This window comes from Chelonia mydas, chromosome 3 (genome assembly GCF_015237465.2).
Source record: "Chelonia mydas isolate rCheMyd1 chromosome 3, rCheMyd1.pri.v2, whole genome shotgun sequence".
Lineage (NCBI taxonomy): Eukaryota > Metazoa > Chordata > Testudines > Cheloniidae > Chelonia > Chelonia mydas.
In genome coordinates this window covers 80,446,682-80,473,723 of record NC_057851.1, presented here as the reverse complement: position 1 = coordinate 80,473,723, position 27,042 = coordinate 80,446,682, and the positions used below count along the sequence as shown (strand labels likewise).

The 27,042-nt window shown below is 43.1% G+C and overlaps 1 protein-coding gene across 1 annotated transcript in view; it reads right to left on the bottom strand.

Moving 5' to 3' along the window:
- Window positions 1–27,042, bottom strand: part of ARMC2 (armadillo repeat containing 2) — a 119,551-nt gene that overhangs the window by 85,106 nt on the left and 7,403 nt on the right. Inside the window, 3 exon segments of the mRNA XM_043542755.1 lie at window positions 19,954–20,109; window positions 20,877–21,084; window positions 23,368–23,539. Coding sequence (XP_043398690.1) covers window positions 19,954–20,109; window positions 20,877–21,084; window positions 23,368–23,539 — 536 coding nt within the window.

Genomic DNA, 27,042 nt, shown 5'->3' with positions numbered 1-27,042 from the left:
ACGCATTCCAGTGTTTCACCACCCTCCTAGTGAAAAAGTTTTTCCTAATATCCAACCTAAATCTTCCCCACTGCAACTTGAGACCATTACTCCTTGTTCTGTCATCTGCTATCACTGAGAATAGTCTAGATCCATACTCTTTGGATCCACCTTTCAGGTAGTTAAAAGCAGCTATCAAATCCCCCCTCATTCTTCTCTTCCGTAGGCTAAAAATCCCAGTTCCCTCAGCCTCTCCTCATAAGTCATGTGTTCCAGTCCCCTAATCAGATTTGTTGCCCTCTGCTGGATGTTTTCCAATTTTTCCACATCCTTCTTGTAGCGTGGGGCCCAAAACTGGACACAGTACTCCAGATGAGGCCTCACCAATGTCGAATAGACGGGAACAATCACGTCCCTCGATCTGCTGGCAATGCCCCTACTTATACACCCCAAAATGCCATTGGCCTTCTTAACAAGGGCACACTGTTGACTCATATCCAGCTTCTCGTCCACTGTAACCCCTAGGTCCTTTTCTGCAGAACTGCTGCCTAGCCATTCGGTCCCTAGTCTGTAGCGGTGCATTGGATTCTTCTGTCCTAAGTGCAGGACTCTGCACTTGTCCTTGTTGAACCTCATCAGATTTCTTTTGGCCCAATCCTCCAATTTGTCTAGGTCCCTCTGTATCCTATCCCTACCCTCCAGCGTATCTGCCACTCCTCCCAGTTTAGTGTCATCCGCAAACTTGCTGAGGGTGCAATCCACATCATCCTCCAAATCATTAATGAAGATATTGAACAAAACCCAGCCCCAGGACTGACCCTTGGGGCACTTCGCTAGATACCGGCTGCCAACTAGACATGGAGCCATTGATCACTACCCGTTGAGCCTGACAATCTAGCCAACTTTCTACCCACCTTGTAATGCATCCATCCAGCCCATACTTCTTTAACTTGCTGACAAGAATACTGTGGGAGACAGTGTCAAAAGCTTTGCTAAAGTCAAGGAATAACACGTCCACTGCTTTCCCTTCATCCACAGAACCAGTTATCTCATCATAGAAGGCAATTAGTCAGGCATGACTTTCCCTTGGTGAATCCATGCTGACTGTTCCTGATCACTTTCCTCTCCTCTAAGTGCTTCAGAATTGATTCCTTGAGGACATGCTCCATGATTTTTCCGGGGGTGAGGTGAGGCTGACCGGCCTGTCGTTCCAAGGATCCTCCTTCTTCCCTTTTTTAAAGTTTGGCACTACATTAGCCTTTTTCCAGTCGTCCGGGACTTCCCCCGATCGCCATGAGTTTTCAAAGATAATAGCCAATGGTTCTGCAATCACATCCGCCAATTCCTTTAGCACTCTCGGATGCAACTCGTCCGGCCCCATGGACTTGTGCACGTCCAGTTTTTCTAAATAGTCCCGAACCACTTCTTCCTTCACAGAGGGCTGGCCACCTCCTCCCCATGCTGTGCTGCCCAGTGCAGTAGTCTGGGAGCTGACCTTGTTCGTGAAGACAGAGGCAAAAAAAGCATTGAGTACATTAGCTTTTTCCACATCCTCTGTCACTAGGTTGCCTCCCTCATTCAGTAAGGGGCCCACACTTTCCTTGGCTTTCTTCTTATTGCCAACATACCTGAAGAAACCCTTCTTGTTATTCTTAACATCCTTCGCTAGCTGCAACTCCAGGTGTGATTTAGCCTTCCTGATTTCATTCCTACATGCCCGAGCAATATTTATATACTCATCCCTGGTCATTTGTCCAATCTTCCACTTCTTGTAAGCCTCTTTTTTGTGTTTAAGATCAGCAAGGATTTCGCTGTTAAGCCAAGCTGGTCGCCTGTCATATTTACTATTTTTTCTACACATTGGGATGGTTTGTCCCTGTAACCTCAGTAAGGATTCTTTAAAATACAGCCAGCTCTCCTGGACTCCTTTCCCCCTCATGTTATTCTCCCAGGGGATCTTGCCCATCAGTTCCCTGAGGGAGTCAAAGTCTGCTTTTCTGAAGTCCAGGGTCCGTATTCTGCTGCCTTCCTTTCTTCCTTGTGTCAGGATCCTGAACTAAGCCATCTCATGGTCACTGCCTCCCAGGTTCCCATCCACTTTTGCTTCCCCTACTAATTCTTCCCAGTTTGTAAGCAGCAGGTCAAGAAGAGCTCCGCCCCTAGTTGGTTCCTCCAGCACTTGCACCAGGAAATTGTCCCCTACACTTTCCAAAAACTTCCTGGATTGTCTGTGCACCGCTGTATTGCTCTCCCAGCAGATATCAGGATGATTGAAGTCGCCCATGAGAACCAGGGCGTGCAATCTAGTAGCTTCTGCGACTTGCTGGAAGAAAGCCTTGTCCACCTCATCCCCCTGGTCCGGTGGTCTATAGCAGACTCCCACCACAACATCACCCTTGTTGCTCACGCTTCTAAACTTAATCCAGAGACTCTCAGGTTTTTCTGCAGTTTCATACTTGAGCTCTGAGCAGTCATACTGCTCCCCTACACACAGTGCAACACCCCCACCTTTTCTGGCCTCCCTGTCCTTCCTGAACAGTTTATACCCATCCATGACAGTACTCCAGTCATGCGAGTTATCCCACCAAGTCTCTGTTATTCCAATCACATCATAATTCCCTGACTTTGCCAGGACCTCCAGTTCTCCCTGCTTGTTTCCCAGGCTTTGTGCATTTGTATATAGGCACTTGAGATAACCCGCTGATCGCCCCTCGTTCTCAGTATGAGGCAGGAGCCCTCCCCTCTCACACGCTCCTGCTCATGCTTCCTCCCGGTATCCCGCTTCCCCACTTACCTCAGGGCTTTGGTCTCCTTCCCCCGGTGAGCCTAGTTTAAAGCCCTCCTCACTAAGTTAGCCAGCCTGCTCGCGAAGATGCTCTTCCCTCTCTTCGTTAAGTGGAGCCCGTCTCTGCCTAGCACTCCTCCTTCTTGGAACACCATCCCATGGTTGAAGAATCCAAAGCCTTCTCTCCGACACCATCTGCGTAGCCATTCATTGACTTCCACGATTCGATGATCCCGTGGAAGGAAAAGGCCGGGGTAGGGAACACCACTTGCGCCTCATACTCCTTTATCCTCCTTCCCAGAGCCACGTAGTCTGCAGTGATCCGCTCAAGGTCATTCTTGGCAGTATCATTGGTGCCCACGTGGAAAAGCAGGAAGGGGTAGTGGTCCGAGGGCTTGATGAGTCTCGGCAGACTCTCCGTCACATCACGAATCTTAGCCCCTGGCAAGCAGCAGACTTCTCTGTTTTCCCGGTCAGGGTGGCAGATAGATGACTCAGTCCCCCTGAGGAGAGAGTCCCCGACCACCACCACCCGCCTCCTTCTCTTGGGAGTGGTGGTCGTGGAACCCCCAACCTTAAGACAGTGCATCTCATGCCTTTCAACTGGTGGAGTCTCCTTCTGCTCCCTTCCCCAGATGTATCATCTGGGCCACTCCCCGCAATCGCACCTGTGGAGAGAACATGAAAACGGTTACTTACCTGTATCTGCGTTGCTGGTACATGGACATTCCCCCTTCTTCTGGAGGTCACATGTTGCCAAATTCCTTCACCATCCTCCTGTCCCCGCTGCGCAGCCTGCTCTGGATCTTCAGAACCTTGTGCCCGTAGAAGCATATCCTGACTCAGCCCCAGCATTAATCAATTACTACTGATAACTAGAGGTAAGATGAAAGAGTTTGGATAATGTAACCAGGCGGATTTGAGTGTGCTTAATGTCAAGGGGTTCCTAACACAAGGTGCTCAGTGTATTTTTAGATTCTTATTCCTTTTTTCCACGTAGAGCTGGGGAATACTGTAAGAGGGTTTAGGCATTACGAGGAGTAGTAAGTAGGACATGGAGGTGAGTTGTGGGGAGTAGAGGAAGGAAGTCTGTCACATTTGCCCCTCCCACATGTGCCAGAACTGGAGGGCCCTGCCCTGCAGGGAGTCAGACGCTCTCTGCCCCCCAGGTGGGGTGTGAGTATTAGGAAAGACTGAGATGTCATCTTCGAGTGTCTCGTCAAAACAAGTGCTTCAAGCTGCCCGAGTGTTTAGGGGTAGATTGCATCAGCCCTGAGGAGGAGGTCGGTGGAGGGGGTCTATGCCTGATCCCTTTGTTCTTCCTCCTCTGCTGGTCCTGTCTGGCAAGATGCGCAAAATAGTGTCCAGTCTGTCAAAGTCTGTAGTGTTTTCTGGGCACTGCTGGTGTATACAGACACAGACACTAAGACAACCCTAAAGTCCATGGAGTTTGGTGTCTGTTTGCTCTGTAAAGAGCGAGGACCCTGTGAATGGGAGATCCTGGAGGGTTTGCTAGACCTTCTGAGGAAACCCCCAAGGACTGTAACCACTAGCTTCTGCACATGGTAACAGCCATAGCCATCAACTGGGCCACAGAATCAGAGGCATCCAAGACTGCCTGCAGGGAGGCCCAGGTGACTGTCTTCCCTTCTTCAACCAGTGAAAAGGAGAATTCCTGTCTGGCCTCTTTGGGAAAGCATGCTTTAAAATTTTTGCATTGCCTCCCACATATTAAAATCATATGGCAACCTTGCAAATCATATAGCCTCCCACATAGCAACCTAGCAAAGCTTTCTAGTTTGCTATTCAGAGTTATAGCCCACCTGTTGAATAGGCTTTTCAGCCAAAACAAGTCCAGCTTTTTGAGGTCCTTTGCCTTGGGCGTGGGCCCGCTTGACCTTGATGGTCCCTCTCATTGGTGGCCACCACCACTAGAGACCTTGGAGGAGGGTGTGAAAATAGAAATTTGTACCCCTTGGCTCGTATGAAGTATTTGTGCTCTGTCCATTTGGCTATGGGAGGGAGGGAAGCAGGGTTCTGCCAGAGCGCTCTAACTGGATCCGTGATTGCCTCATTAAGATCCACTCAAGGGAACCCACTGCTGACAAAATGTCTAGTAAACTGTGTGTTATCTCTTTGACCACTTCGGCTTGGACACCCAAGTTCGAGGCCACCTGCTTTAATAAGTCCTGGTAGGCCTCCTGATCATCCTGAGGTGGGGACACACACTGCCTCATCTGGGGAAGAGGAGGCGGCGGCTAAAGCTGGTTGAGGGGCCTCTGCCCCTTCCTCTGTCTCAACCAAGACCTGTGGGACCTCCTCTTGAGGTTTGGCACTGGGCTCAGCACCAGAGTCTGGGTTAGGGGTCTCACGGCACGGTAACGGAGGTGCCCTACTTTCCAAGGCCACAGAATACGAATGCCTTGAAATGATGCCCTGGACCACGGGAAATCTTCACAGGTTCCAAAAAGTCCATTGCACGAGTGCTGTTCCCCACAGTCCTGGATACCGAGCGTTTGGGGGCACCATAGTGCCTGAGGCTCTCTCAGGGTAGGAATGGTATGCAGAGTAGTGCAGGTGGTCCTGACAGTGGAAAGAGAAGGACCCCACTTTGGACTTCGATGAGCTGGAGTGTGGAGACTAAGGTGGTGCCAACCCTCTCGGTGCTGGTGAATGGCATCACGCAGAAGCCTGAACCAGGCTACCATAGGTGGATTTCCCCTACAAGGTGGCCGTGGTGCTGCACGAAAGCTGAAGAATGGCTCTCTGCCACTCATTGGTACTGGTGGTGCCAAGTCCTGAATCTCTGGGGACCCTTGGACTGGAACAGTGAGCAGGTTTCTAGCAGCTGCAAATGCGTCTGGCATTGATGGTACCATGAACTGACTGGTACACTGTCTGCTGGAGGATGGCACTTCCCAGGCCAGAGTTAGCAGAGCTGGCGGGAGTACCAAGGCTGACAGAGGTGCCTGTTGCAGTGCCAGAGAGTGAGAGCGGCCTGATACGGCTCTCGCTCTACCCTGATCCCCCTGCCTGCTTCTTTTCGGCACTGGGGGAATGACTTCTCCGGGTGCTTATTCTTATGCACCAGGGAGAAGCAGCAGTGCAGGGACTCTCAACAAGTGGAAGGAGCACTGTGCATCAAAGCTGAGGTGTTTGGTGCCGAGTCGAAGCGCAGCTCCGACACTGGTCTTAGGGCAGTCTCCATAAGGAGGACCTTCAACCTCAACTCCTGGTCTTTCTTGGTGCGGGATTTGAAGTCCCTGCAGATCTGGCAACAGTCTTTCCTATGAGCTTCCCCTAAACACATGAGACAGCTCAAGTGTGGGTCACTCAAGGGCATTGACTTGCCACACACAGGGCGTGAAGATGGGTGAACGAGGCCCCAGGGATCAGACAAGCCTCTCCGACTAAGAGTGGAGGCATCCAAAACTCACTAACTACTAAAACTACTACTAACAAACAAACTAAGTAAACTACAATAACTATACACACACACACACACACACACACACAAAAAGAAGTAAAACCACTGGGATAAATTGCCTGAGCAATGAGGAAAGTTCCAGCAACTGTCACAGGCGGTAAGAAGGAACAGAAGCAGGAGTGGGTCCCCTTATGCCGGCAGTATGAGCGCACGGTTCCAGAGGGCACTGAAGTTGACTCAACAGATACCACGAAGGAAAAAAATTCCGGCAACTGTGATCAAGGCACGCACACACCTATTTTGGAATGGACATGTGCAAGCACTCAAAGAACGAATCTTCCTGCCAATCTGGATCAGATTCAGATCAGTGGCCCAGCTAGTCCAATGTCTAATAGCTGCCTGTACCAGAAGGTTCTGAGAAAGGTAAAAGAAATTGTGTACTCAGACATTTACAAAATAGCTTATTCATATGAGAAGTTCCTTCCTAATTCCAAACAGTTAGTGATTAGTTTATGCCAAGAGATATGATATTCCTCATATCACCCATATAAACTTTTAATCCTTTTTTGACTCGTGCTTTCCCCCTCTGTTTCTGATCCCTTACCCAAGGGAAACAACTGGACTCTGAAAATGAGCTGGGAAACCTCCTGCCCCCACCCCCAGTTTGAATTGCTCAGTCTGTAAGCAAAGGGCTGGGGCCATTTCCCAAACTGAAGGGAAAACAGGGAGGTAGGAAGCAGCCCAAGGGAGGCTGATCTGGAATAGCAGCCAGGATGGATTGAGCCACCCCTCGTCTCTCTCCCCTTGGGCTACTGCAGAGTGAGGTCCCAGATTTCCCTACCTTTCTCCCCTCCCACAGCTGCCTGGAGACCCCAGGAGTCTCAGGAGGAGAACGAACTGTGACTTGGCCACTGCTGCCCCACCCGGGCTGCCTGGAAGAGCCATCCCAAGACTAGGAGAGACTTTTTGACTGAGGCCTGACCACTGGGCCTGCTGGGTCCCAGGCAAAGCCCGCTATATGCCCCTACACCTCAACCAGAGAAAGCATCTACATACATACAATTATATTACTTTTCACTTATTTGGAAACTTATTTTTCTTTTCTTTTCTTGTTTTAAATCTGATATGTATTGTAGTTAAATATCAGTGACAATTAAATAAAAGTAAAAAGAAATAAGTTCTTCTTGGATATAAAAATTGTTTTTAGACTTTTAATTATAGATTAATGTTACTGGTAATTCTATTCTGCAGTTCAACCACAGACAAAATTCCCCCGGTTTTCATGACAGAACTTGACTGATATTCGCTTTACACGTACAGAACTCCTTTGACATCATATGTGGATCCTAGATGTAGATAGAGCAAAACACCAGAATCAAGATTGGTCATCTGTATCCAGAGACTGTTTCTCAATTTTTCAATTAGTAAGAGACAGCAGTGCACAGACTAGCCGTGGGAGAAGGCCAGTTAGGCCCCCCTGGCTCCTAGATCCTGGGACACCTGACCCCTACACAAGCCACACACAGAAGCTTCCTCACCAGGGGAGAGCTCTTAATGGTCTCTTGTTCCTGAGGGATGATTAGAGTGATGTAAGAAAACCAAGAACAGCAAAGAGAATATAATTCCATGTCAGCAAAACTATTAAACCAACCTAACCATCACATTGTGATGTTAAAGTAGAAGACGGTGCTCAGGGGTTGAAATGCTCACGGCCTGGAGATGCAAGGGAAGAGACATAACAAGTAAGTATTAACTTTTTTTTCCCAAAGATATAACAAAGAGGGTTAAGAAAAAAATATAATTACTGTGGGAAAGGCAGTATAGAAGAAGGGCACATTGGATCAGCAATGGCAATAGAAAACTATTGTTTGTGGCACTAGAAGAGAAAGATGGAACACGGGAGAGCTTGGGGGATGGGGAGGAATGGAGGAGAAAGAATAAATAAATAAAGATTAAATAAATGTTTGTAGATATAGTGTATCCTCCTGGTTAACAAACAGAAGCACCACATTTAGTATAAAAGCTATTTTTATTTTCAAAGCAACATGTTTGAATGGGTTACCAACAAATGAGAATTAATCTTTCCTTAGGAAAAACCTAAAAAATAGAAATGCAAAACAAAAGGAAAGACATTCTCTTTTTTAATACATAACATCTACCTCTATTGAGCCACCCATAATAACTACTGAATATTATTTTCCATTGTGTCAGCTATCCTACAAACAAAGTGAGATGCAAACACACTATGGGTACCATCTACACAGCACAAAAGAAATCCCAAGGCAGCAAGTCTCAGAGCCAAGTCAACTCACTCAGGCTCATGATTAGGGCCCTACCAAATTCACAGCCATGAAAAACACATCATAGACCGTGAAATCTGGTCTCCCGCCATGAAATCTGGTTTTTTGTGTGCCTTTACCCTATACTATACAGATTTCACCGGGGGGAGGGGAGACACCAACGTTTCTCAAATTGGGGGTCCTGACCCAAAAGGGAGTTGCAGGGGGGTGACGCAAGGTTATTTTAGGGGATCACGGTATTGCCATGCTTACTTATGCACTGCCTTCAGAGCTGGGCTACCGAAGAATGGCGGCTATTAGTCAGGCATGGAGCTTTGAAGGCAGCACCCTACCTGCAGTAGCATAGAAGTAAGGGTAGCAGTACCATACCATGCCACCCTTACTTCTGCGCTGCTGCTGACGATGGCTCTGCCTTCAGAGATGGGCTTCCAGCCAGCAGCCACCGCTCTCCAGCTGCCCAGCTCTGAAGGCAGCACCGCCTCCAGCAGCAGCACAGAAGTAAAGGTAGCAGTACTGCAACTCCCCCTACAATAACCTTGTGACGCCCACCGCCCACAACTCCCTTTTGGGTCAAGACCCCTACAATTACAACACTGTGAAATTTCAGATTTAAATAGCTGAAATCATGAAATTTACAAATTTTAAAATCCTATGACTGTGAAATTGACCAAAATGGACCAGGAATTTGGTAGGGCCCTACTCATGAGGCTTGAGCTCTGGGGCTAAAAACAGCAGTGCAGATGTTCCCACTTGGGTTGGAGCCTTGTTTCCTGGACCCACCCCTCTTGCAGGTTTTAGAGCCTGGGCTCAAACGCAAGCAGGAATGTCTACACTGCTATTTTTAGCTTTATAGTGTGAGCCCCATGAACCTAGTCAGTTGACCCCAGCTCTGAAACTCACTGCCCCAGTGGGTTTTTTGGAGTTTGGTTTGGTTGGTTGGTTGGGTTTTTTGGGGGGTTTTTTTGGTTGTTTTTTTTTCTTCTTCAGTGTAGACATATCCTAGAAGCATAAATCAATATTTATAATAGGTGTTCCTCACACAAAATGGAATTATTACAACAGCTACAATAATCATGTTTTAAGATTAATATTTTCCTTTGTAAGACATAATGGAATTGCTACAAAATTTTGTACAAATAAGTATAAATCAGTCTGTAATAGAATAATTATATGAACACATACTCAGTCCTGTTCTTCAATGGTGCAAATTGCTTAGCAATTTTAAAAAAAGCTACAGCAAATAATTAAAGAGATAACTGATGAATGCTGATGTCCTGAAATAATTTCAACAATTACACATTATTTGTAGCAAGAGTATTGCCAGCAGGAAAGAACGAACAGAATGAGGGGTTGGAGAGAGGCTACTGAATTAAGGAAGGGAGAAATAGTGGAATGGAAATTTAATTTTCAAAACTGGCTACCAAGGACAACTTCAGGCCAAGGACATTTTGTCTCATGGTCAGTTCATCCCAAAGATGAGCAAATAAAAAACAATTCCTCTAAACAGAGGTTCTCAAACTGTGGTCCGCGAGTTCCATTCAGTGGTCTGTAGATAGTTCCCTCTAAGATGCGTGCCTGGGCGTACATACATGAGAGAATGAAGGGCCACCCACCTAATTAGTGGAGTGGTGCAGGCATGGCTCCACAAATTAGGTGCCTGGATCCTGGAGAAGACGTACATGTAAGGTGAGGTGGTGGCCTTGGTGGGGAATAGGGGATAGGTGGGAGGGGGCAATGGGGTGAGAAGAGGGAGTGAGGGGAATTTGGGACGTGCAGGGCTGCGGCGGCCAGAGTAAAAGGCAACTTTCCCCAGCTCCAGGGCTGCGGCTGCTGAGGAGAGACCCCCTCCTTCCCAGCCCCAGCTTGGGGGCTGCCACGGCGGGGGAGAGGATACATCCACTGCATTAGAAAGGTAAGACTACTGATATTAAAATAGGAGTTGTGAGCTTTTATTTGTAGAACAAAAAAATGTTAATTATCATCAAGGTTTTTTTATATAGCACTTGTATCCAAAGTGCCTTACAATAGTTAGCTAACAGTACAAACATTTGGAAAGATCATTAAGCCAAGACCCTCAGCAGTTTTCAAGCGGTCCACGGAAAAAGAAGTTTGAGAACCACTGCTATATAAACACATAATGTGCACAGTCCATTATTTATGACAGTTCCAGCAAAACAATAAAATAAAGTGCTACATTGTTATATTTAGATAGGTAGTAGATCAAAATCTTTGTATGTATGTTAGAGAATAGGAATGGAGTTTGGAAGTCAAACTCCTGCATTGCCACTAACTTCCTGTGTGGCCTTTGCACTTTCTGCTCAATATTAAGAAAACACTGTGGCCAACTAAACATTAATATTCAATGGCAAAAAACTACATTAATGCAGAGTTAAGGTTGCTTGGTGGTATGTCATCCCCTTTTAGAACACTGAGTTGAGCAAAATTCAAGTCTGAAAACCAGGTACTGCACAGTTAAGGTTATCCATGCAACCTTAACTGCTCTCTTTCAGCCATTTTGCACATACCTTTACTCTGACAACCCCACAGTTGGTGAAATGTACAAGCTCTTTGCCTCCTTTTACAAGCCATTCACTTTCACCCACAGGATTCCATCTAACACTATTCAAGGGTCAAAAGGAAAAAAATTCAATGCCCAGTGTGAAGGACAACTCACGTTACAGTGGAATGGTGTTTCTGGTTATGTTTCAGAATGGTTGGAGGGTAGAGTTTGTGGCAGGTCCAGTGAGAGAAATCACATAGTTTCTGTTCCAAACTACTGACAGTTCTGAGAGAAAGATCCTCAGACTCCTGTCCATTAGGTGTACCCCATCTCTGAGAAACAGTGAGATGGGACAGCTTGTAATGTTTCTATACCATATAGTACACACTTTCTGATCAGCCATGAACCCTCCAATTTTCCAATTAATGGTCTTACAACACTTAATAGCTTTCAAGCTATACCAATTATTCAGTTGCTGAGCCTGGACACTAATATCTGCTGCAGTCCAAATCTGCTTACAACATTGCATAAGGTGTACACCAGGAATAAATCATTTCTGCCCAAGTGAATTATTCCACAATGTCCAGTAGATCACAAGTTCTTAAGTCACTAGTCAGATGCTGCAGAGTGGGCAAAACATGATGCCAATGCAGGTCACTTATCTCTATCCAAATCAGCAGCCCCTATGTCACAGTGTACTCCTTGCTCTCCCACAAACTTGTACAACCTCAGGATCCAGGAATCATCCAGAATCCACATGCTGAGAACGCTGGCTGTTCAAGGTACCTGCATTGTCAGTTCCAAATCTGCACATTACATGCCTTTGGAATCACCACATTAATCTGCCCCAAGCAGGTAAGCTACTACCCACCCCCAGGAGCTAGTAAAATACAGATTTTCTCCAGTAATTATTTCAAGGCTTGCCTACTCATCCTCGTTTGCCCACCCTCCCTGCAGACATAACTCCTTTCCCTGTCCCTACATCCCAACCTACTCCCTCCCATCTCACATAGTCCTCTGTCTCTGACTCCTCCCCCATCAATATAACAAGAATGTTGGTTAGACTGCCCAGTGACTGTTGTGTTCACAATAAGCTTCCCCCTAAAATAAAAACATGCTGCACTGTAACAGAGACAACTTGTATCAAGCAACGTAAACTATTAAATCTCTATTGCACAGGTGTACAAAGGTTCAGATTAGGAACATCAGTGGCAGGACGTTCACCAGGGGCAATGGCATCAGCCACATTCCCTTAAGGTACCCAGATAAGCATATAATGACTGCATAGAAATCCTCTCTCTCCAAGTTTTTTTTTCTTTATTGATTCATGAGCAGTGTAATCCTTCCAGACTACACATCTGCACATGCAAAGAAGTGAATATATTCTAAAATACCATTCTTAATTTGGGTCCCCCAAAGATTTTGTGTTTGCCATGCACTACCTTGGGTAAAATTCAACAGATGTGGGTCAAAATGGTCTCAATCACATGGAAAGGTTCATCTCTAGCTCTGCACAAAGAAACCCCACCTAGAAACTTTTTGGAAAAAAAAAGGCTACTTTTGGGGGGCTTATATCTCCACAACTTAGCTCAAATTACCCCAAATTTGGGCACTAACACTACGCTACAACCCCCAGAGGCATACCAAATTTCAAAAGGAATTCAACCATGCATGTCAATTTTAGAGGACTTAGCAGCATCGACATTTGATCAGAAGTCATAAAGGAACCCTAACTATAATGGTTTTGCCATGCCACTGTAATTTAGTAGTGGTGAGGTATCTTCATACATGGACATGTTTAACATACACCATCTTATCCATTATGAGATACTGTTACCTATGTATGCTGCACCTGAATGTTATGCAAAACCGAAAGCACTAACACAAACAGTACTCGGTTCCAATAAGCGCAAGGCTGCCTGTGTTTCTATTTCTAACCTCTATCTTGCAAAGACAGCCTTTCCAATTTCTCACTCCCGCCAAAAAGCCAAATTCTTTGTTCCTACGATACGCACACATCTCCACACTAGGGATTGAATTACTGTTCATGAAATGAGGACCAGAGGCTCTAAATTTCCCAGAGTTTGAGACCAAGGACCTGATCCAAAACCTATTCATAACAGCAGAAAGACTCCATTTGGATTAAGCAATAAAAAGAACCTGTGAAGAACCTTAATCGGCTTTCTCACAGTACAACTTTTATACAAGATAACAGACTGCAGATAACTCCTGACTTTGTCCGCTTCTCATGAACAACTAAAATTGAGTTCAGAAGCTTTAGAAACTTCATTTCTGATAGAGCAGATATTGTACTCTGTCCTAGAACTGCCCCTCTTCCACTCTAATCCTAGACAAAACATGCTCTGTTGGATAGACATCAGGCTGATCTTTGGAAAAACATATTACAAATCCCTGCCTCTGAAAGCATTGCATCACTTGACCAGTTGGTTCTTCTACAAATCACACTCAGACAGTTGAAAAAGAAGACATTAAAAGGGTAGATTAATTCCTGGAGATCAGAACAAAAAATAATTACTACCACCACTGTCTTTTACTGAAAGTTCTGGAAAATGGGCATCCCCATAATGAGATAACAGGATACTGGACATATTCTGATGAGTGAAATTTAGAACACCTGTGTCAAGGTCCGACACAAACAACTGCTACATCAATACAGGTACATACTTAACATGCACACACACAGAGCCATTAAAAAGGCCCTTATTTTCAAAAATGTATGCATTTATCTTTCACGTGTGTGATATCCAATGCCCACACTTTACTTTGGATACTTGTGTGCATGGTGCTTTACAAAATTAGAAGACATGTTGCTGTCCTGAAGATGTAACAGTCTGAGGCTCTGATCCTGCACTTCACTGCACCAGAATAAGGCCCATAGAAGTCAATAGGACATACCAGTGTACTTGCATACAGTAAACCACACGATCAAGGCATCAGTAAAATAAATGTCTGACTGAGACAACTGAAGGAACCAAAGGGCAGTTTCCAGACTGAATCTGGATTTTTTGTTTCATCTGAAGCAAATACTCACCAGCAACCACATACCACACAACAGAACCACTAATCCAGGAACCTATCCTTGCAACAAAGCCCATTGCCAACTGTGCCCACATATCTATTCAGGGGACACCATCACAGGGCCTAATAACATCAGCCACACTATCAGAGGCTCGTTCACCTGCACATTCACCAATGTGATATATGCCATCATGTGCCAGCAATGCCCCTCTGCCACGTACACTGGTCAAACTGGACAGTCTCTACGTAAAAGAATAAATGGACACAAATCAGATGTCAAGAATTATAACATTCATAAACCAGTCAGAGAACACTTCAATCTCTCTGGTCATGCGATTACAGACATGAAAGTTGCAATTCTTCAACAAAAAAACTTCAAATCCAGACTCCAGCGAGAAACTGTTGAATTGGAATTCATTTGCAAATTGGATACAATTAACTTAGGCTTGAATAGAGACTGGGAGTGGCTAAGTCATTATGCAAGGTAACCTATTTCCCCTTGTTTTTTCCTAACCCCCCCTGCCCTCAGACGTTCTTGTTAAACCCTGGATTTGTGCTGGAAATGGCCCACCTTGATTATCATACACATTGTAAGGAGAGTGATCACTTTAGATAAGCTATTGCCAGCAGGAGAGTGGGATGTGGGGAGGTATTTTTTCATGCTTTGCGTGTATAAAAGATCTTCTACACTTTCCACAGTATGCATCTGATGAAGTGAGCTGTAGCTCACGAAAGCTTATGCTCAAACAAATTGGTTAGTCTCTAAGGTGCCACAAGTCCTCCTTTTCTTTTTACAGTACTTTTTAGGACCAAATATGCAAAAATGTACAATACCTGCATACAAACAGCCATACTGGGTCATAGCAATGGTCCATCTAGCCCAGTATCTTGCCTCTGACAGAGGCCAATGCCAGAGGCTTCAGAGGGAATGTACAGAAGAGGTTAATCCCCTGTCATTCAGTCCCAGCTTCTGGCACTTGGAGGTTTAGGGATATTGAGAGCATGGAGTTGCATCCTGACCATCTTGGCTAATAATCATTAAAGCTGCGAGTTTGTCACAGAGGTCATGGATTCCGTGACCTCCGTGACTTCTGCATCGGCTGATGCGCCTGGCCTGGGGGCACCTCAGGCAGCCCCTGAGCCAGTTGACAGGCCGCTGCTGGGGCAGTCTCGGGCCACCGCATTCCCCTCCCCAAGCAGCAGCAGAGGTGTGGGTGTGGGAGGGGGCAGGGGGACGGGATGGGGTGAAGCAGGCTCTGGGAGGTGCTTACCTTGGGGGGGCTTCCCAGAAGCAGGGACATCCTCCTCACTGCAGGCACCACCTCCAGAGCTCCCATGAGCTGCGAAGCCAGCACTCTGGGCAGAGGCAGCACGCAGAGTTACCTGGCCACACCTCCGCCTAGAAGCTGAGCAAGGGTGATGTCCCTGCTTCCAGGGAGGCATGGAGCCAGGTAGGGAGCCTGCTGGTCCAGCCACCCACATCCCCCCAGCACCAGCAGGGATCCCGGCCCGCGTGCTACCACCTTCCCCACCCAGCACCAGCAGGGGTCCCAGGCCATGTGCGCCTCCCACCCCCGCCAACACTGCCATGTCGCCCCCCCGAAAACCCTCCACTCGCACCCCCGATTCAGTCAGGGCCATATAGTAGAAGTCATGGACAGGTCACGGACCGTGAATTTTTGTTTACTGCCCATGACCTGTCCATGACTTTTCAAAAAAATACCATGACTAAAACGTAGTAATAATCATTGATGAACCTATCCTTCATGAACTTAGCTAATTCTTTTCTGAACCCAGTTATACTTTTGGCCTTCACAATATCCCCTGGCAACGAGTTCCACAGATTGTGCGTTATGTAAAGAAGTACGTAACCTGCTGCTTATTAATTTCATCGGGTGACCTAGGTCCTGTGTCACATGAAGGGGTAAATAACACATCCCTATTCACTTTCTCCATACCATTCGTTATTTTATAGATCCCTATCATATCCCCCCCACCGTTTCTTTTCTAAGCTGAAAAGACCCAGTCTTTTTAGTCCCTTTTCACATGGAAGCTGTTCCATACCCCTAACCATTTCCGTTACCCTTCTCTGCACCTATTGCAAATTAAGAACACAGGTCTAATACAAAGGAGAGGAAAAAACTCCTATTGTACAGCTCTCCTGTGTTGGAGAAAACTTGCTCAAGAACAAAATGACTGGAAACCAGATTTTCCCTAATTGTCTTAAGACAAGTACTTAGAGCTCTAACTGAAGATGCTGAGTGTTTTGGTTATTCAGGTTCAGCTGCCTCTGCTATTCATTTCCCTAACTCAAACTTGGCATCTGCTGTAAATTATTAGGATTTTCTGGCAGATTTCCATGGTCAAAGTGATAGGTGGCTTCTAACCACCAGGTTAAAAGGATGGACAAGCATGAAAACTACAGCCAATTCAGCAATACATCACAAAGAAGAAATGAAGCCAACAAGATTTTATTGAGAATTAATCTTGCCAACTTAAATTCTCAACACATGTGAAGACCTACTTGAAGAAAACAAAGTTAACTGATTCCCCCCCACCCCCCTTGTTTTGTATTATTTGTATATTTTTCTAGCTCTCTCTCACACTTTCTGCAGGTTTAATTATTGAATCAGAGCATGTATGTTTTCTGGAATATAATTTAGAAGAGTCTTATCCTGTGAACTAGATATATATCTTCTCTACTGAAAATCCATGCTTCTCTGATAAGTTATTAGTTACCCTGTTAGGATACAGATATTCAGGCCTGTCTGTAAAGGCCTACACTCTAAGAATTTAGGTGTATTCTTATCACTTGGCTAGTTATAGAGGTATAAAAGAAACAACCAAAATCGCTGTCTGCCGGTGTAAGGGCCTTCTCTTACTGTGACAGTCTGAGACCCTGTTCTTAGGCTAAGGCCTTTGGCTAAGCAGCAGAGGCAGCCATAAGCTGGGAAGCGAACGGTCACATCCTCACACTCCAACCTAGTCACATTGAAATAAGGTGCTATTGGGCTGTTAGGAATACAATCCTGTCCTGATAATGCCCATCACCTCCAGAGAAAGGGAAGTGCCTAGAAGATGTAAAAGGAAACTTAGTTTGATAGCATCCTGTCTGGCAAGAACTCACTTATCAATAGCTGGGATGTGAAATCCTCATTTCTTTGTTGTTCTATCACTGTAGTCCCCATTTCCCTATTGTTTGTCTGTATAATCTCTGTCTGGTTCTGTGATTGTTTCTGTCTGCTGTATAATTAATTTTGCTGGGTGTAAACTAATTAAGGTGGTGGGATATAATTGGTTAAATAATCATCATGTTACAATATGTCAGGATTGGTTAGTTAAATTTCAGTAAAATGATTGGTTAAGGTATAGCTAAGCAGAACTCAAGTTTTACTATATAGTCTGCAGTCAATCAGGAAGTGAGTGGGTGGGGGGGAAATGGGAATCATGTTTAGCTAAGGGCAGGAATGGGAACAGGGACACAGGTAAGGCTCTGTGGTGTCACAGCTGGGAAGGGGGACACTAAGGAAGGAAACTGGAATCATGCTTGCGGGAAGTTCACCCCAATAAACATCGAATTGTTTGCACCTTTGAACTTCGGGTATTGTTGCTCTCTGCTCATGAGAGAAGGACCAGGGAAGTAAGTGGGTGAAGGAATAAGCCCCCAACATACCCTTTAAATGGTTTTTATTTATTCAAGCTCTAAAGTTATATAAGGATTTCAGAGTAGGGAAATTAGAAACAACACCATTTTCTGAAGATAATTTTAACATCAAGTACTTGGCCTCCTCTGCTGGTCACTAATCAGCTGCAAATTTAATAAAATGTTTAGATCTTTTGTCTCTTCCCTTTTATTCATTAATCTCTATTATATCATATCAATAGCTAAGGACATAGTTCCCACCACTGCACTGTCCATAATACACACTTATTGTATTTGAAGATTGCCAGGGGAGAACAATTTAGTTTATTCGTGGCTCAGTATCAGATATTCTTTTACATCTGCAAAGTGTTTTGTTTTTTTTTCCCCCCCTGAGCATTTGCAAAAGGTCTGAGGGAAGGAAGAAATTTACTTAGACTGCAAACTCTTTGGGGTAGGAACTGTCTTTTTTTTCCTGTTTGTGCAGTGCTAGTACAATGGGTTCATGATCCATGAATGGAGCTCTTAGATGCTAGGTTAATATAAATATATTATTAAATAAATAATAATCATAATAATAATGTTGTTACTGGTTGGAAAGAAAGGGATTGCTGCAGTTTTCTTATAGTGAAAGGAATTTTGGATAATTGTATTTATATATACACATATGTATACATATTTTGTTCATTGATGTGACATTCTCAAACAGCAGCAGTGGATAGAGCCTAGCATAATGTTAGGTTTTTATTTTTTTAAATTAGACTATCCAAGTTGCAAGATGTAATGACAGAGATTCAAATCCATAAGCACCTTCAAGACATGAAAGGGCACGTTAATGTGGCAATACTTCATTTGTGAGAGGCTGTGCCAGCTACACCATTTTTACAACCAAAATTGCCAGAGGATCCATGGATTGGTACTTATTGAAACTTCACGTCACATCCTCAGAAGTGAAAAAATATTATATTTAGCAAGCTTGAGAGTTTTAGGGAGGAGTGAAATGAAAAGAAAATCTAGAATAAAGAAAAGATGAGAAATCACAGTCCACGAACAGAATAAATCAAAAACAGAAGAACATGTATTTGAACAAACTGGAAACATATTTTACATGGAAAAAACTCCTATTAATTAAAAGGACTGCTCTTCATATCAGCATAAACAAAGGGTCTTGGAAGGCATCAACCCATCTTTAAAAAACAAGTCTTTAAGAATAGTTCAATACAGTAGTTAGTCCCCATCTGAATTGTAACGATTATTACTAAGCAAAACAGAACATTCTGTGGTTCAAACTACTGGACATTTCAGTATATGGTATAATGTGCCATATGTATGGCAAGCTGTATAAAAGCTGTAGAGATGAATTAATTTAATAAAGGGTAAGTAAATAACTTTGTACAAGATAATTTTAGCTCACTGTAGAGAACTTAACTATTTTAGCATGCCTGCTAGTTTTACAATTATCACTCAGTTTGAGGTTCATTCTTCTCAATTATTAAGAACAGTAGTTGACACACGTCTTGTGGTTAGGACCCTCTTGGGAACCATAACTAATTTCCAGGTATATATAGATAGATACATCCACACAGTGTTCAGTAATCTCTGTTCACCTCCCTGACCCTAACCCCACATTCTTTCAGATTTTCTTTCCCTTTGCTCCCTCTTTCAAAGATCAGGGTAGAAGGGGGAGAGCTAGAATAGCTTTATTATAGAGTTATTGAAACAGCTTCATTACGTGATATTCTCCAAATTATCCAGTACTATTAACAGGCTTAGAATTAGAGGATCATCATCTTACAGTAGCAGAAATTGTGCATTATGATGAATTTTGAGAGCTACTTATTACAAACTCTGCTAACAAGTTTACTGTAACATTTTATTAATATAGTAGCAATAATTTCAGCGTAGAGATACAGTAGTTACTGTGACAGTAATCTTAATAATAGTTGCCACATCATAGTACCCAAAATATACATACTTAGGAGAGTGATTTTCTCACCTAAGCATCAAAAGCATCAGTCATCTGTAGAGACTGTAGGAGGTGCCAGTGTCATGAGTGCACCAAGTAGTTGCTTGCCCAAGGTAGTGATTAAATCCTAGTATACTACATCTACTAGTGGGCAAAACAAAGAAATGGCAGGCTGATAATACTAGTGAATTCAATGCCACTGAGGCCTGATCTACACTGGAGGGAGGAGGGGGGAATCGATCTAAGATACGCAACTTCAGCTATGAGAATAGCGTAGCTGAAGTCGACGTATCTTAGATCGACTTAGAATCACTTACTTCGCGTCCTCGCAGCACGGGATCGACAGCCGCCATTCCCCCGTCGACTCCGCTTCCGTCTCTCGCCGTGGTGGCGTTCCGGAGTCGATGGCAGAGTGATCAGGGATCGATAGATCCGGCGGGTAGTGTAGACATGGCCTGAGTGTTACACAACTGCTAATGGTACAAAGGACATCACAGTCAAGATACAGTAGAAATGGATTGTAAGCACAGTCTTATTTGTCTGCTGAAACACTGTACCTGTTAAGCCACCCTACGACTCTCTCTCTGCAGTATGAAGATGAAAGTAAAGCTATTAAAAAAAAAACAAAAACCACCACCAGAGAGTACAGTAAATATACTTAAAGAAAGCACTTCAGAATCTAGTATGGGTGCACATACACACACATACTCGTACATACATTTTGCTTTTGTTGATAGGGACACTAGCACCAAAAAATACCCAGATTATTTTTTCTGCCCCTTTATCTTCAATTTTTGTTCCACGCATCTTCTATGAAGATAAGAAGCTTGGGAGCACAGAATGTGTAGCAATGTGGCTGTGAGGTGTAAAAGTGACTATATAGCCATTTTAAACCTAACAATATATTCTGAATGTTACTAGCAGACCCACAGCTTTGAAATGTTAGTGATCAAATGAAATTAGAACACATATACATCTATTTCATTCATTCTTCTCATGTCAAGCAGGTATCCTTACCTATATTGAACTAAACTTTATTTTTGTCACAAGAGGAATAAATCTCTTTAGGTTGAGGGGGGGAAATGATAAGTTTTTACTGATAAATCATTTACATATAGTAATACCAATGAATTTAAACAAAACAAAAAAAATCTTTGATTTCTAGCAGTTCTATATATTTTGACACACGACGTATTATGCAATTAACTGTGACTGGAAAGTGAAAAAAATAAATACTGACCTTCCACTTCTGAATTGCAATGTAGATGTTGCTACTGCCCCTTTTAAGAAGTCTTGCTCCTCTGCCGTATTATGCTCATTGTAAATTAGTGGAATACCATCATCCTTAAAATTGGAGTGTGGACTTAGTTCTGCAAAACAACTTTTATTACTTCTCCTTGAAAGATCATCCATGGTAGCTGGTTCTTCAGAATTTACCCCCTCCTTATCTGCAAAAATCAGGAATAAAATGTTTTGCAAAAATGTTCATACAAGATGAAAACACGGCAAGGGGTCTTTAAAATGTAATATAGGAATTTTTACTTCATACTATCTTTCCTATTATCGCAGTAAGCTGACATCAATTAGAGAAATCTATCAAAGTAACTAAAACACAATGTTCTACTTTGTATCAGAGATCTTTTTAGAGACATTTCATTCTTTTTTAAAAAACCTAATTTTTAAAGATACCCAATATATTTTAAGGCTTTTGGCCTTTCAATTATTTTGAAACTTTTCTTTCTGCTTAGAACTAGGAAGTGTTTCAGTATTAAGGTTGAGATTACCAACCAGAAATTGGATATAAAAAGTAATTTAAACAGTAGATACAATCAAGATTAAAGGAAAACTCTCAAGGTTAACATGTCCTCAAAAGGAACCTACACTAAAGCCAATGTAAATGTCTCCCTGATACTGAAAAATGTATTACTCCTTCAAAATAAAGGCTGCATCACCATTAAATTCTCTTCTCCTTAACCAGACAACAAAGCAATATCATGGTGCTGGGACCTATGGATCAGATTGTAGATAGGCACGATAGGAGGGCATAAAATCACATGGTAGAAGCACATATTGTAGAGTGCCTCTTTATATGCTTATTTTGGAGTAAGAACAAAAATGGGATAAACAGATTGGTACTGGCATACACTGTGTGCCTCACATTACAGTTTGATTATTATACTGAATATCTTGCCATTTTTATATTCCAAATGACTCCTCATTACAAAGTTTTAATTGATTTTCTGTAACTTATTTTCAGGATAGCAATGCATCAAATAGTTCTCCCCTTCCCCACAATAAACTACTGTTAACACTTTACCATATTTAGAGTTTGTATAAACCTACACAAATAAAACCACATAACAGGGTGCACATAATCACAGAAACGTAGGGCTGGGAAGGGATCTTAAGAGGTCATCTTGTCTGGCCCCCTGTCCTGAAGTAGGACCAAGTACACCTTGACCATCCCTGATAGGTGTTTGTCTAATCTGTTCTTAAAAATCCTTCAGTGATGGGGATTCCACAACCTACCCTGGTAACTTATTCCTGTGCTTAATTATCGTTATAGTAAGAACATTCTTCCTACTATCTAATCTAAATCTCCTTTGATGCAGATTAAGATCATTACTTCTTATCCTACCTTTAGTGGACATGGAGAACAATTGAACACGAGCCTCCTATTTGGAGACTGTTACCAGGCTTCTTTTCTTAAGACTAAACATGCCAAGGTTTTTTTAGCCTTTCCTCATAACCTTTTATAAATTTTTGTTACTCTCCTCTGGACGGTCTCCAACCTGTCCACATTTTTTTAAGCGTGGAGCCCAGAATTGACCACAGTACTCCAGCTGAGGCCAGTGCCAAGCAAAAACAGGACAATTACCTCCCATGTATTACGTACGACATTCCTGTTAATACAACACAGAATGATATTAGCCTTTTTCACCACTGCATCACATTGGATTTTCAGGTCATAAAAGAGCTCCTAATGGAGCATTACTGGCCTCTTACTATCCTTCCTATCTTTCCTTCACATTGGGACAGACAATATTAAAGGTACAACAGCAAACTCTTTGAGAAACTGCCAGTTCTCCTGAATTCCTTTTTCCTTTGGCTTTTCTTTCCATGAGACCTTACCTACCAGTTATCTGAGTTTGTTAAAGTCTGCTTTTTTGAAGTGCACTGTCCTTATTCTGTTGCTGTCACTTTTTCCTTTCATTAGACTCATGAAATCTATAATCTTATGATCACTTCCACTCAAATTGACTTTAAGCAACAGACACTTGGGAGCCTAGTGATTTAGGAGCCTAAGTCCTGTTTTCAAAAATGAAAGTCAATGGGGATTTAGGCACCTAAGTTATATTTTAAAATGGGACTTAGGTACTTTGAAATTTTTACTCTAAAACATCACATGGCTTTAGATTTAGGGCATGTCTACACTTACCTCCGGAGCAATCGATCCAGCAGGGCCAATTTATTGTGTCTAATGAAGACGCGATAAATCGACTGTCGAGCGCTCTCCCATCAGCTCCAGTACTCCACCGGAGCGAGAAGCGTAGGCAGAGTCGACGGGGGAGCGGCAGCAGTCGACCCACCGCAGTGAAGTAGCTCTAAGTACGTCGACTTCAGCTACACTATTTTCGTAGCTGAAGTTTCGTAACTTAGACTGACTTAGCATGCCCCCCCGCAGTGTAGACCAGACCTTAGATACTTGAATTACATTGAAATGCTCTTACTCTCATCAGGAAGAAATATTTTATCCGAAATGAGATTTCCCTGAGAAGCTGTTCTATATAAGCGAGCCCGGGCACTGCTGACTTTCCTAACCTCCATTGGGTCCACTGGAGGCTTCGGGAAGGAAATGGAAGAATCTTCATCTTTTATAGGCGATGAAAGTAGTTTTGGCTTCTATTACAAAGAAAGATGAAGATCAGTTTATACAAATGTTATATCCCATTTGTATTTCCACATAACCTAAAATTAGCAAAATAAAACTTCGTAACATTCACCATATATTTTCTTCCAACTTCTGACTAACTTTAGGTGAGAATTACACAGCAACCAGAAAAAAATCTAAATTTTCTTTAACAAAAATCATAAGCCATTCCATGCAACAGAACAAGTTAGACCAAATATGTCAGTATGACCAGAGAGAGCCAACAAAAATAGGCACTGAGGAAAGCATGTCTAAAACAAGTCCCAACAGAAAACTCAATTGCTAATAGAATTAGCCATAAACTAGCTTTAATTTAGCAATTTATTAAATTTAAATAATATTTATTTCCCTTAAATAAGCCATCTACATTAAACATGTGCTTCATCACAAAATTTTGTGCCCAATCCTGAAAGACACTAAGTATGCACATCTCGAAGAAGGCCTGCTATTTGCAGTCCTACTTCTTAGGAAGTTGACTTAATTTGTAGAAAATTAAAAGTACCCATTTGAATACTATTAATACTGGTTATGCCAATTCCTATTATACACTGTCCTGGGCACATGGATCCACACATCCATGAACTCTAGGCTACTGCAACTCCATACACTGGATGAAACCACAGACCCTGTAAAAGCTCCATCTGGTACAACATAGCAGTCCATGTGCTTAGCAACTCAGATATCCATGAATTCATCACCCTCGGGGCTCTGCTTTCTGCACTAAATCTCCATAAAATATAGAGTCCAGCTGAACAACTCTGTTTTAATCCTCAAAATTCTCTAGCTACCCAAAAAATTGTCCCCACTACCTTAATAACCATTACCTCCAACAACAGCTATATTCCACTGGAACAATAAAATTTTCCACCAACAAAGGCAAGCTCATGAGTATGGAAGACAATTTTCACAGAAGCTGGACCTAGACAAGGGGTCGGCAACCTTTCAGAAGTGGTGTGCCGAGTCTTCATTTATTCACTCTAATTTAAGGTTTCGCATGCCAATAATTCATTTTAACGTTTTTAGAAGGTCTCTTTCTATAAGTCTACAAACTAAACTATTGTTGTACGTAAAGTAAATAAGGTTTTTAAAATCTTTAAGAAGCTTCATTTAAAAATTAAATTAAAATGCAGAGCCCCCTGGCCAGGACCCGGGCAGTGTGAGTGCCACTGAAAATCAGCTTGCGTGCCATTGGTTGCCTACCCCTGACCTAGACTATGGAACCCACTCTCACAAGAGATAATGACAACCACAGACCTCTTAACTTTTAAAACTAAATGAAAAACTCATTGCTTTAACTTGGCTTTCCTCAGTAACTTATTTTCACTACCCCACAAACCTACCAAAAGACCCCACTATAAACTAATCAAATTATTGCTTCTACAGGCTGTGGCATCTGGCACTGGACACCCTACTGTGTTAGCCCTCTGCCTCAGCAAGAGTGAGAGCTTTGCTGCTGTCTGCCTTGCCTGGAAACTTCAAGACTCTGCTAGTCTAAACCTTACCCACAAGGTAAGAACCAGTGAACCCCAGTTCCCAAGAGACATAATCCTGCTACGTCCAGTCCGTCTCACTGGACGCTCATAGAAATTATTAAGTTCGCTGTCTCCGAAGAGACAGAGTACACATCAGCCTACTAGATTAGCTCAGTGGTTCTGAACCTATTTACCCTTGTAGGCCGCAGCTTTGTGCTGATTGGGCTGCAGGTTGAGAACCACTGGGTTAGCTAAAAGAACAGGAGTACTTGTGGCACCTTAGAGACTAACAAATTTATCAGAGCATAAGTTTTCGTGGGCTACAGCACACTTCATCGGATGCATAGAATGGAATATATAGTAAGAAGATTATTATATACACACACACACACACTATATATATATATACACACACACACACACAGACAGGAAGGTGGAAGTTGCCATACAAACTGTAAGAGGCTAATTAAGATGAGCTATTATCAGCAGGAGAAAAAAACTTTTGTAGTGATAATCAAGATGGCCCATTTAGACAGTTGACAAGAAGGTTGAGGATACTTAACATAGGGAAATAGATTCAATATGTGTAATGATCCAGCCACTCCCAGTCTCTATTCAAACCCAAATTAATGGTATCTAGTTTGCATATTAATTCAAGCTCAGCAGTTTCTCATTGGAGTCTGTTTTTGAAGCTTTTCTGTTGCAAAATTGCCACCCTTAAGTCTTTTACTGGGTGGCCAGAGAGGTTGAAGTGTTCTCCTACCAGTTTTTGAATGTTACAATTCCTGATGTCAGATTTGTGTCCATTTATTCTTTTGCGTAGAGATTGTCCGGTTTGGCCAATGTGCATGGCAGAGGGGCATTGCTGGCACATGATAGCATATATCACATTGGTAGATGTGCAGGTGAACGAGCCACTGATGGCGTGGCTAATGTGATTGGGTCCTATGATGGTGTCACTTGAATAAATATGTGGACAGAGTTGGCATCGGGCTTTGTTGCAAGGATAGGTTCCTGGGTTAGTATTTTTGTTGTGTGGTGTGTGGTTGCTGGAGAGTATTTGCTTCAGGTTGGGGGGCTGTCTGTAAGTGAGGACTGGTCTGTCTCCCAAGATCTGTGAGAGTAAGGGATCATTTTTCAGGATAGGTTGTAAATCTTTGATGATGCGCTGGGTTAGCTGATGACTCACCTTTCACTTCAATACACAGCACTGAGATGGTTTTGTAATAAAACAAGAATAAGCTTATTAACAAAGAACAGAGGTTTAAGTGCTACTAAGCAAGAGAAAAAAAAAGACAGGTATGGTTACAAACAAAAAAATTTGAATACACTTTCTAGTGACTAAAACTTAATCTTAGCACATTTCAATTTTTGCCTAAGCAATTTTCTTATTTACGTCTAGTTACCAGCACCTCCCACCTCCAGGCCAGGGGACCCAATGTTTACAAAATCAAAGAGTGCTGTTCCCTTTGTTCCTTAAGTGATCAATAACTATATTAACCCTTTATATTGACCAAAGTCCATTATCTCTGTCTCAAGAGCCAGGAAGGCTTCCTGGGGTGCAGACTGTCCTCCAGTTTGCTCACTAAGCTGCTGCTTGCTAGCTTTCTTTACTGTATATGTAAATATTCTTTTAATGTCCTCTGCCAATAATCAAACTGAGGAAACACGAAGTCCTTGGTCTATGGCAGGCTGAGTTTATGCACTGCCTCCCAAACACATTTTAAGAACATATTTCGAGTACAAACACAACTCTGTACACAACCTGTACATACATCACACAATGATTTTGGGGACCAGCATATCACCAGTTTACATGATACCTTGCTTGACACCTGTTAGATACATATTATGACAATAGTGTGTCGGGAGTGATGAGTTTGTCAGGCCTGATTTGAGTTACAGTACGGTGGGCCATCTGCCAGCTGGCAATGAGGAGCTTTTAGTATTACACAGGTTAGGAAGAAAAAGCTTGTTATTCTAACTATAAAACACTTGGGAGA